Source organism: Mirounga angustirostris, unplaced genomic scaffold, assembly GCF_029215605.1.
Source record: "Mirounga angustirostris isolate CCGP_5_RB_7025 unplaced genomic scaffold, mMirAng1.0.hap1 SCAF_2, whole genome shotgun sequence".
Classification (NCBI taxonomy): domain Eukaryota; kingdom Metazoa; phylum Chordata; class Mammalia; order Carnivora; family Phocidae; genus Mirounga; species Mirounga angustirostris.
Window position 1 is genome coordinate 179862091 of NW_026991710.1, and position 12149 is coordinate 179874239.

Consider the following 12149-nt stretch of genomic DNA (forward strand, 5'->3'; position numbering starts at 1 on the left):
TGACTCACCTGTATAAATACGCGCACTTTTGGGGCTGTGCTTCAGTTTTTCAGTGTGTGCTTCACGTATCATCTTGAGGTTTTCCCAGCGAAGTCTATCAAAATCTGTTGATCTGAGAGTTTTGCCTGATTGTTTTCTTTTCTTCACACCTTCATGATCCTGATCATAATATTTCCAAAAATTTAAATAATTATTCATTTTGAAAATGGGCTAGGGTAAAGCAACACTAGCCTGTAATTTTCTCTCTCTGAACTTGGAGAGCAGAGGTTTTCATTCCAACATAGACTGAGCAAGAGGTGAAACCAGTGTGCATTAAAAAATTTAGGGATATAATGTATTTTTATATCTTGTATTTATGCTTTTCCTTTTTTATTTTGAAATATAGTTTACCTTTGAACAACATGAGTTTGAACTGTGCAGGTCCAGTTATATGCGGATTTTTTACAGTACTGTAAATATATTTCCTCCTTTTTATGATTTTCTTAACATTCTTTCTCTAGCTACTTGGTTATAAGGATACAGTGTATAATATATATAACATACAGAATATTTATTAATAGACTGTTTATGGTATCAATAAGGCTTCCGGTCAGCATAGTCTATTAGTAGTAGTAGTAGTAGTAGTCGACTACTAATAGTATTCTATTTGGGGAGTTAGAAGTTACTGGTGGATTTTGGCTGTGTGGGGGGTCAGGGCCACTAAGCCCAGGGTCTTTCAAGGGTCAGTGGTAATTTTAAACTTACAGAAAAGTTTCAGAAGTTGTGTGGTGGTCCCATATGCCTTTCACTCAGTGTCTCCCAGGGTTAACAATATTTTCAGTTTCAAAAATAAGATGTTAACATTGGCTCAGTATTATTAACCAACCTATAGACATTTAAATGTCACTAGTTGTTTGACTAATGTCACTTTCTTGTTCTAGGATCCATTCCAGAGTTCCACATCCTCTTTAGTTGTCATGTCTGTTTAGTCTTTTCCAGTCTATGACAGTTCTCTGTCTTTCCTTATCTTTCATGAACTTGATACCTTTGAAGAGTACTAGTCAGTTATTTTGTAGAATGTTACTAATGTGGGCTTCTGTGATGTTTTTTCATGATTAGATTGAGGTTACGTGTTTTTGGCAAGAATACCACAGAAGTGATACGTTTTTGTCAGTAGATTGTATCAAGGAATACATGATGTTGATAAGCCTTATTACTGATACTGTTAACACTGATTACTTGGATGAGGTGTCCGCTAGGTTTCTCTATTATCACAGTACTATTTTTCTATTGATAATTACTAAACATCTTTGGGCAGGTACTTCGAGACTATGCAAATATTATGTTTCTCCTCAAAATTTTACCTATTAAGCTTAGAACCCATTAGTGTATATTACTAATTGTGGTATTTCTATTACCCCTGCTACCTCTCCTTTATTATTTGGAATTCTTCTCTGAGGAAGAGCAATCCCTTTCTCCTGTTTGTTTATTCATTAAGTTATTTATATATGTAAGTATGGACTCATGGACTTTTTTTTATTATGTGATTTAGAATTCAATACTATTGTCATTTTTCTTGTTGCTTACATTTTTCAGCTTTGGTTATTGGGAGCTTTTTCCAGTTGGTTCCTGTGCCCTTTGACATGCCTTTCTTGAGCACTTCTTTACTCTCTGGTACTATGAGATAATCTGGTCTCATGTTGTTTTTCTCTGTCTCAGACTTTTAATCAGCTGCTACTCTAGGAAAGTCTGGGTCTCTTTATCGGAGAATGATCTTTTTTTTTTTTTTTTTTAAAGATTTTATTTATTTATTTGAGAGAGAATGAGAGAGAGCACATGAGAGGGGGGAGGGTCAGAGGGAGAAGCAGACTCCCTGCCGAGCAGGGAGCCCGATGCGGGACTCGATCCCGGCACTCCAGGATCATGACCTGAGCCCAAGGCAGTCGCCCAACCAACTGAGCCACCCAGGCGCCCCGGAGAATGATCTTTAGAAACAAAGATCTTGGTGCCATGTGTGCTCATTGTATTGGGATGTCATTGCTCCCCAACCTTCTCATTGGATAGAGCTGGAAATATATGTATACTAATCCATGCATTCATACAGGTTCATAGTTTTATCTGTATCTACCTATAAATATATATGTATCTCTATTTTTATGTCTATATGTGTGTATATATGTGTATATGTGTGTGTGTATACATCCAATCAAATACTCTTTTCCAAAGTTATGTGTATATTCTTGATTTATAATACAGTTATCTTAATTTTTTAAGGTTTATATTTCATTTTGCAATCTCCTCCCCTCCGGTTGAATTTTTAAAAATAATTACTTAAAATTCATTTTTATGTCATATATTTCTTTGGGTTTTGACAAATGCATAGTTGTGGTTCTATCATCACAGTCATGAGAGAGAATACTTCAGTCATCCCTCATGCTTAACATTTTGGAAGAATATATTAAAAGTGGTTTGGTACTTAGAGTGCATAGGAAAATTTTACCAGTGGATTTTACTGCTGTTTGGTTTGAATAATCACATTAAGAGAGAAACTTGTTTGATTAATAAAGCAGTTAGGATATTAGAACAGGAGGGAGACTTCTTAATGGCACCATCATTTGTTATTCATTGTGGCTCCAGAATATGGATTTGTTTTTTCAGATTTTAAAGAATTGAGATTTTTCATATAATAAATCGAGACTTTTTAAACAAAAGTAATCCACAAGATATAATCAAATAGATATTTTTAAAACATTACTTTTCTTATTGTCTCTGTTTACCCTGTAAGCAAAAAGAAGATAATTTAGAAGTGATAAAATCTAATTCTAGTGCTATTTTAATTTGTTATTATAGAAAGGGTTTTATTACATATATCTAAACCTCTTCTATCTAATAAGTTACATTTGTGAGTAGATGAAAGATAAAGGACATGAGATAACTAGCAAAAGATGTAGAACTGATATGTAGAATTGGGGAAAATTGTTCCATTTTGCCAGAAAATAACAGTGCAGATTAAAACAATGAGAAACCATTTTAGTTATTGAGAGAGGTTATGAGTGAGAACGAACACCCTAATCTGGTGAAGGTGTAGTGAAACTCACCCAAATACATGAGTACATAGCAGGTAGCATTAGCATTTCACACCAATACCATGCTTTTAAGCACAGTAAGAACAAAAATACTGATACGGTTGAGCCCTGAACAACACAAGAGTTAGGGGTGCCGACCCCCACACAGCTGAAAATCCAAGTACAACTTTTGAATCTAACTACTGTATAGAATACAAACAGCATACAAAGTATGTGTTAATTTTGACTACTGATGTCATAGGTAAGGCTTCCAGTCAACAAAGGTCAAGTAACACTTATTTTGTGTGTTGTTTGTATTCTATACTGTATTTTCACAATAATACATAACTTTTTTCTTAATTTTTTTTCAGTATTTCTAAGCCACTCATTTTGCAAGTTTTCCAAATTGTCTCATATCTCCAAAAAATTTCCCATATATTTATTGAAAAAAATCCTATTTATAAGTGGACATATGCAGTTTAAAGCCTGTACTGTTCAAGGGTCAACTGTAGTCTGTCAGGCTGATGCACACTGGTGGGACTGGTGGGTATTTTCTTTTTTAAAAAATATTTTCACTCATATGTGGAACATAAGGAATAGCACGGAGGACATTAGGAGAAGGAAGGGAAGAATGAAGGGGGAGAAATTGGAGGAGGAGACGAGCCATGAGAGACTATGGACTCCGGGAAACAGACTGAGGGTTTCAGAGAGGAGAGGGGTAGGGGGATGGATTGGCCCAGTGATGGGTATTAAGGAGGGCACGTACTGCATGGAGCACTGTGTGTTATATGCAAACAATGAATCATGGAACACTCCATCAAAAACTAGTAAGTACTATATGGTGACTAACATAATAAAAAAAAAAATTCCAGATAATTTGCAGTGGGAAAACTACATATAATTGGAATTTTACCTTATTCAAGGCATGATTGTGTAAAAGTTATATTTTGACATTGATATTAAGCGTGACTATGTAGCTAAAACCTGTAGCACAGTGGTTGTCTAGTTGTAGAGTCTCAAAGTCAGTGCTAGATGTGGCGTGTCAAGTCTGGAAGCCTTGAAATTTTTTTTTAAACTGTATGATCCTGATAGAAGATATTTTAGGATATATGGATTAGTTTTTCTTAGTTAATTGTGGTGTTGTGACAGAATCCAATTGTGAGATCAGGTCAGCCACCCATATCCACCATTCAGAGGATAGTTATTCTTGACAAGTTGAAGTTTATTTCCATACTCTCTTTTAGGCATGTGTAGCAGAACTAGGTTTTTAACTCCTAAAAGGTCAGCAGACAACTTTGTTAAGTGTTTGACTTGGTCCTTTTTTTTTTTTTTTTTTTTTCAAATTATGTTTTCAAATTATGTGATTTAAAGAATGTATTGAGGGCGCCTGGGTGGCTCAGTTGGTTAAGTGACTGCCTTCGGCTCAGGTCATGATCCTGGAGTCCCGGGATCGAGTCCCACATCGGGCTCCCTGCTCAGGAGGGGGTCTGCTTCTCCCTCTGCCCTCTTCCCTCTCGTGCTCTCTGTCTCTCATTCTCTCTCTCTCAAATAAATAAAATCTTAAAAAAAAAAAAAATTAAAGAATGTATTGATTGATATTTTTGGGTGACAGATCTCCGTGGATCTTTCATGTTTGTGTATGTCTGAACACGGGCATTATCTGGACTATTTTTTTCAAGGATATTGTACGAACAGCCTTGAAAGATAGTGAATTTAGACTTTAATTTAGATTTCCTTCTAAGTCTCGGGACAGATTTATTTCCTGTTGAGGATAATAAAGATAAGTTTTCCCTCTAGAGCAGAAGTTGGACAAGTTTGCTAGCAGTACCTTTAAAAGGTTGGATTTTTATAACCTTTGAGTTCTTCAGCTGTGGCATAAACTGCTTGCTTGAGGACCATCTATCTGGGCAATTCCACTCCAGCCCCTTGGGACTTGGGTGACAACATGGAGCTCATAGTGCCTGTTGTACCATAAGAATGGATTAAGAAAATGTGATGTGTGTCACCCAGCCACCCCATCCCTCCCACCCACCTGGGGTGGCTGGATGATAGACATTGGGGAGGGTATGTGCTATGGTGAGCGCTGTGAATTGTGTAAGACTGTTGAATCACAGACCTGTACCTCTGAAACAAAACATTATATGTTTAAAAAAAAAAAAGAAGAAGATAGCAGGAGGGCAAGAATGAAGGGGGGGAATCAGGGGGAGACGAACCATGAGAGACTATGGACTCTGAAAAACAGAGGGTTCTAGAGGGGAGGGGGTGGGGGGATGGGTTAGCCTGGTGATGGATATTAAAGAGGACACGTTCTGCATGGAGCACTGGGTGTTATACGCAAACAATGAATCATGGAACACTATATCAAAAACTAATGATGTATGGTGATTAACATACAATAATAAAAAATGTGATGTGTGTATGTATAAAATGGAATCATTTATATGTTGAATTTAAAAAAGAATTCTAAATAATAGAATCAAATAGTAGAAAAGTGGTTGCCGGGGGCTGGGGCACATACAAGGGTTGGGGGGGACAAGGAAAGGTTGGTAAGAGGGTACAGACTTTCAGACGTAAGATGAATAAGGTCTGAGGATCTAATGTATAACATGGTGACTATAGTTAATAACACTGTATTGTGTAGTTGAAATTTTCTGAGAGTACAATTTAAGTGTTCTCAAATACACAACACACACACAAAAGAAAGACAAAAAGGTATTTGATGTGAGATGATGGATGTGATAATTAACTAGATGGAGGGAACCCTTTCACAATGTTTATGTATATCCAGTCATCATGTTATAAAATTTAAATATCTTACAGTTGGGTCAGTTATACTTGGTTACTTATACTTGATTGATTAATTATACAATAATATAAGTAAAGCTAAAAAAAAAAAAATAAACCTTGTTAGAGATAAAAAGTCTTATTTCTGACTCAGGATTCTTGTTTTTGCCAGCATCCATGAAACTGGCTTGCTTCCTTGATAACTCAAAAAGTAGAAGTAGAGCAAAATCCTCTGGCTTTCACAGTTACTTAATGCCTTGAAAGATACATATTGACGTAATGATGTGACTTTTTTAAAAACAAGAACAAATAGAGTAAGATTACTTTAGAAATACAGAGTTTAAAAGGAAAGCGTGTGTTTGTATTTATTGAGAAAAGTATATGAAAATACCCTAGGAACTTGCAGATAAGTAGCTGTTTTTTAGACCAATTCCCTTCTGCCCTCAAGAGTGTTTATTATCTTGCTCAATTTCCAGTCTGGAGGTTCTGTCTCTACATAGAGGGTCACAGTCCTTCTTATAAATAAAATATTTTATTTATGTAGTATATATTTTATTAATTTAAAATTATTTCAGAAGAATTTATAGATACTGAATTAACTCACTGAGTGTTAGGGTAAGCAATTGAAGATTTTAAAATAGTAAGACAAACACTAGTAAATTATGCTTAACATGGAAAATACTCTCACTTTATTTCTCAGAATTCAAACCAAGAAAAGTTAGTAAAAGTCTTTCTGCTTAGGTTTTAGCTATTTTGTGTGTATTGATGAAGCAGAGCAGTATCTTCTAAAATAAGTTTTAATTTTCAGTTTAACAAGAGTATTGTTTTGTATGGAAATATATTCATATTATATTTGCTGTCAGAATTAAAGGCCCAAAGTCAAATATAATCAAATCGAAGTAATTTGTTTTGAGATTAGAATGAATTTCAATGAATACCTTTTTGTTAATGTAAAATTTTGTGGTTTTTTTAGTAACAATTATCCCAGTAATTAGCTATAATACTTTTTTATACTGTCAGTCTGCCGTTGTGCACTTACCTGAATGTTCCGTCCCACTACTAATTAAGCATGTTGCTCTTTGACCAAGCTACTGCCCCTTCCTCCCTCTTCTCTTTCATTTCTTTTGATTTATCTTTTCTCTTCCTCAAGTAGGTGCAGAGCAATTCACCAAGTTTTACCCTAACTCAGGGTAAGAGGCCTGTCTCTCCTTCTCACTCCTTCTCCTCCTCCTTTTTTTTTTTTTTTAAGCTGTGGGTTATAATTGATATATAAAACATTGAACATATTTGATATATGTATCAGTGAGTTTGACATATGTACACATCTGTGATTCTATTACCACAAAGTACTAAACACCTACATCACCTTTAAAAATTTCCTTGTTTTCTTTGCATGTGTGTATAAGTTGTGGTACAAACACTTAACATGAAATTTGTCCTTTTTAACATATTTTAAAGGTCACAATACTCTACTCTTAACTATAGATACTGTGTTATAGGGGATCTCTAGAACTTACTTATCCTGCATAACTGAAACTTTATATCCATTGAGCCACAATTATCCATTTCCCCCTCCCCTAACCCCTGGCAACAAACATTCTTATCTCTGCTTCTAATGAGTTTGACTATTTTTGATACCTCATACAAGTGGAATCATGCCATATTTGTCCTTAGGTCACTGGCTTATTTCACTTAGCATAATATCCTCTGTGTTTATCTGTGTTGTTGCAAGTAGGGTTTCCTTCCTTTTTTTTTTTTTTTTTTTTTAACACTGGACATCCTTTCTCAGAGCCTCCTTCTGTTTGTTTTTTTATATAATGGCCAGAGTTTTTTGTTGTATTTAGTGGGAGAATTAGGAAAAAGCATGTCTATTTCATCTTTATGGAAGTGGTAGACTGCTTTGCTTTTGTTATCTGTTTTATAAACCTTTGTGATCATTAGGAAAAATAAAATGAAATATTGTATGCATGTATAGTCAATTAATAATGAATACACTTACCAAAAGAACTTTTAGCAGAAATTAGTTTTGGTTAAGACACAATCTCATGTAATTCAGTTTATATGAAATACAAAGTGAAGAACATTAACTCTGTGTAAATTTAAATTCCTATGTTTAATTGCAGAATCTTTTAGCTGAAAAAGTAGAACAACTGATGGAATGGAGTTCCAGGCGCTCAATCTTCCGAATGAATGGCGATAAATTCCGAAAATTTATAAAGGCACCACCTCGAAACTATTCTATGATTGTTATGTTCACTGCTCTTCAGCCTCAGCGGCAGTGTTCTGTGTGCAGGTAATTTATGTATTCTAAAAAAATTTTAAATTATTATCATATGCTTGTATATTTATTACATATATATAAATCTGTATAATAGAATTCAACAGCTGTTCAAGGTTATAGTCAGCTATAAATGTGGATTTAAAAGTAAACTCAAAATCAGGGGTGTGTGCATGGCTCAGTTGGTTAAGTGTCTGACCCGGTTTTGGCTCAGGTTGTGATCTCATGGGTCCTGAGGTTGAGCCCCAGGTCAGGCTCTGCTCTCAGTGCAGGGTCCGCTTGAGATTCTCTCTCTCCTTCTGCCCCTCACCCCGCTAGTGAGCGTGCACACTCTGTCTCTCACATAAATAAATCTTTAAAAAATATAAGCAAGCTCAAAATCAGTGTATTTTAGAAAATAATTTGATAGACTAATATTCTTTTATTGTGTAAAATACTTATTGATCAATCCATTTGTAATAAAACAAATTTGCTTCTTTATGTCCTGTATGAAGGTAAGTATGTGATAGAATTTGGTTCGAACATTGCCTTGTAGGTCATCTAATTATGTTTTATGGGCAATGAAGTCATCTCCTTAAACATATTCTATTTTAATAGTTTAATAGAGAGGACACACTTTTACCTACAAAAGTCCATTTACTTTTCATTACCTCAATGATTAGGAATTTCTCCCTATGATACAGAAGTAAATCATTTAAAATGAATGAAATATTTTTTTAGTGGGAATGTACTAAAGAAAATTTTGGACAAGTACAAATACATATGCAGCCATGCTTTAAAAAATTCCTGTTTTTGAAATAATTGTAGATTTACATGCAATTGTAAGAAATGATACAGAGAGATCCTACATACCTTTTACTCAGTGACCCCCAGTGGTAACATCTTGCAAAACTATAGTATAACATCACAAGCAGGGTATTGGTATTGATATCGTGAAGATACAAAACAGTTCCATCACCATAAGAATCTCTCCTCTTGCCCTTTATAGCCACACCCACCCACCCACCCATTCCCATTCCACTCCATTCTGAATTTGTACTCCATTGTGTTGTTCCAGTAATGTGATGTGAATGGAATCCTACCCTTAAAGATCTTTTGGGTTTTGCTTTTAATAACTTAACATAATTCCCTCAAAATCCATCCAAGTTACTGCATTTGTCAACAGTCATTCTTTTTATTACTGTGTAAAATTTCATGGTATGAATGTACTGCCGTTTGTTCAGCCATCTGTTACAGAATTCTGGGTTGTTTCTAATTATTGACTATTACAAATACAACTGTTGTAAACATTCTGGTACGGGTTTTTCTATGAACTTAAGGTTTTATTTCTCCATGATGGCTAGGTTGTTTGGTAGTTGCATGTTTAGCTTTGTAAGAAACTGCCTAAATGTTTTTCAGAGTAGCTGTATTATTTTACATTTCCTGTAGCAGTGTATGAGTGGTCTAGGTTATCCATATCCTCATCAGCATTTGTCACTATTTTACTTTACTCAATTTGCTAAGTATGTAGTGATAACTCATTATGGTTTTATTTTGCATTTTCCTAATGGCAGTGGTGTTGAAAATATTTTCATGTGTTTGTTATCTGTATATCACATCTTTGAGGAACTATCTGTTCATGTCTTTTGCCCGTTTCTAATCAGATTTTTTACTAAGTTTTGAGAGTTCTTTATGTATTGTAGATACTAGTCCTTTGTCAGACATGTAGTTTTCAAATATTTTCTCGTAGTCTATGGCATATCTTTTCATGTTCATGACTGATCTTTTGCAGATTTTAATTTATGAGTCCAGTTTACCAGTTTCCTATTTTGTAGCTTACTTTTGTTATCCAGTTGAACTCTTTGCCTAGCCCTGTATCCCAAAGTTTTTCTGATTTTTTTTTTTTCTGAAAGTTTTATAGTTTTTTGTTTTACATTTTAATCTGATCTTTGGAAGAAAGTATTTAATCATTAATGATGGTACTAGCTGTAAGATTTTTGAAGATGTTCTTTATCAAGTTAAGGAAGTTCTCTACTAGTTTGATGAGAGTTTTGATCATGAATGGGTGTTGGATTTTGTCAGATTTTTTTGGTGTGAATTGATATGATTTTTCACCTTTAGGTGCTTGATATAGTGCTTTATAGTAATTGATTTTTGTATATTGAACCAGCCTTGCATTTTGGAATATATCCTACTTGATTATGGTGTATTACTTCTTTTATGTATTGCTGGATTCTGTTTACTAATAAAAATCTATTCAAAATTTGCATCTAAGTTCATGATAGCTCTTTATCTGTACTTTTCATTTTTTATACTGTTTTTGTCTAGTTTGGTATTAGGCTAATACTGGCCTCATAAAATGAGTTGAGAAATATTCCCTCCTCATTTACTTTCTAGAAGAGATTGTGTAAGATTAAACAATTTTATAAGATTGTGTTAATTCTTTAAGTATTTGATGGAATTCTTCAGTGAAACCATCCGGGCCTCGTGATTTTAAATTACATATTTCATTTCCTCAATGGCTAAGGACAATTCAGGGTGTCTCTTTTTGGCTGAACACTTTTTCAAGAACACTTTTTATGTGGTGGTTCCACTTAGTGACTCTCCACATTGTATAGTCATTTGTAGACTTTTAGAATTTAAATCAATGTGAATTCTAGTGGAAACTGAAGTTATTAGTAACATGGGTCAATGAAAAAAATAGTTTCACTCAGACTAGTTTGCAGAAAGGGAATTTCAGTGTCTCAACATTTTCTAGAAGGATCTTATCATGATCTAATAATGACTGTATGTTGGGGGCATGTCTAAAAGTGGGTAGAGAAGATGGTGAGCAAAAGTATTTTAAGGGGCTCCTGGGTGGCTCAGTCAGTTAAGTGTCTGCCTTTGGCTCAGGTCATGATCCCAGGACCCTGGGATCAAGCCCCGCAGTGGGTTCCCTGCTCAGCAGGGAGTCTTCTTCTCCCTCTGCCCCTCCGCCTACTCGTGCTTTCTCTCTCTTGCTGTCTCTCAAATAAATACAAATAAAATCTTTTAAAAAAAAGTGTATTTGAAAAATAGCATTGCAGATGATTCTGGATTCTCCTTCTATCTTATACAAGGGCCAGTATGCAAGTTGGCATTAAAAGTGTTGTCAGAATTGGGCTAGCACATTTGGATGAGTCTATGTACTCAGACTGTCCTACTCAGACAAAAACACCACCTCAATTGGCATTTTGGTGTAACAGTTAAGTTTCCACTAAAAATACGTGTCTTCTGGCATCCTATAATACCATATATATTTTAGGAAAATCATTTGCTCTTAAAAATTGAATATATTGATTTCTTATATTTGCCACTATTAGGAAGTGTATTTAATTGATCATTATATTTTTGTAGCTGTAAACTAGAAAGACTTTATTACCCAAGTATTTACTTCACAGTTATATAAAATGTATTGTGATGACATAAACTATAACATACTGTTAAATGTTGTATCCTTTAGGTATTATTTTACTTAATGCATTATATCATTAAATGAATTGCTGAACATGGAGCCTTAATTTTTTTAATGACACATTGGTCAAAATAACCTGTTTTTTGCAGCCTATTTTGTAATAAACTTGAAAATTTTAGAAAAGTTTTGGATTTATAAGAGAAAAAGTTTGAAGTTATTAGAAAGTTAAAATAATAACTTTAGAGAAGAAAAAATAGATTAAAGTTTAGAAGCAAATAAAAAGTAAAGAGCAGACATGGTTCCCATACCCAGAATTCTTCTCCCTCCCCCGCACTGGAATTCTGACTTAATTGTTTTGGGGTAGGGCCAAGACATTGACATTTAAAAAAATATGATCTCTAGGTAGTTCTAGTGTGCACCCAGTATAGAGAAAGGGAAGGTAATAAAAGCAGGTACATGATTCATAGCTTTTATTTATTTACTTTCATTGAGGAGCAGTGGGAACGGGAAGGTTGAACTAATTGAATGACCTATAGCATTGAGAATCCTTTTGAAACTATAATACCTAAATTCTTAGTGAAGAATCTGTAGAATTTAATGATTTTATTCCCCAATACTCAGCAGGGGAGGA

The 12149-nt window shown here is 34.5% G+C and overlaps 1 protein-coding gene across 8 annotated transcripts in view; it reads left to right on the forward strand.

Moving 5' to 3' along the window:
• TUSC3 (tumor suppressor candidate 3) overlaps positions 1–12149 on the forward strand; it is a 248098-nt gene that overhangs the window by 96018 nt on the left and 139931 nt on the right. For all 8 annotated transcript variants that reach the window (XR_010409712.1, XR_010409714.1, XR_010409713.1 and 5 more), the window contains exon 2: positions 7952–8121. Coding sequence is in view for 5 of the 8 variants with exons in the window: in XM_045879741.3 (XP_045735697.1) it covers positions 7952–8121 (170 nt within the window). In the remaining 3 variants the exon portion in view is untranslated. The remainder of the gene's footprint in view (positions 1–7951; positions 8122–12149) is intronic.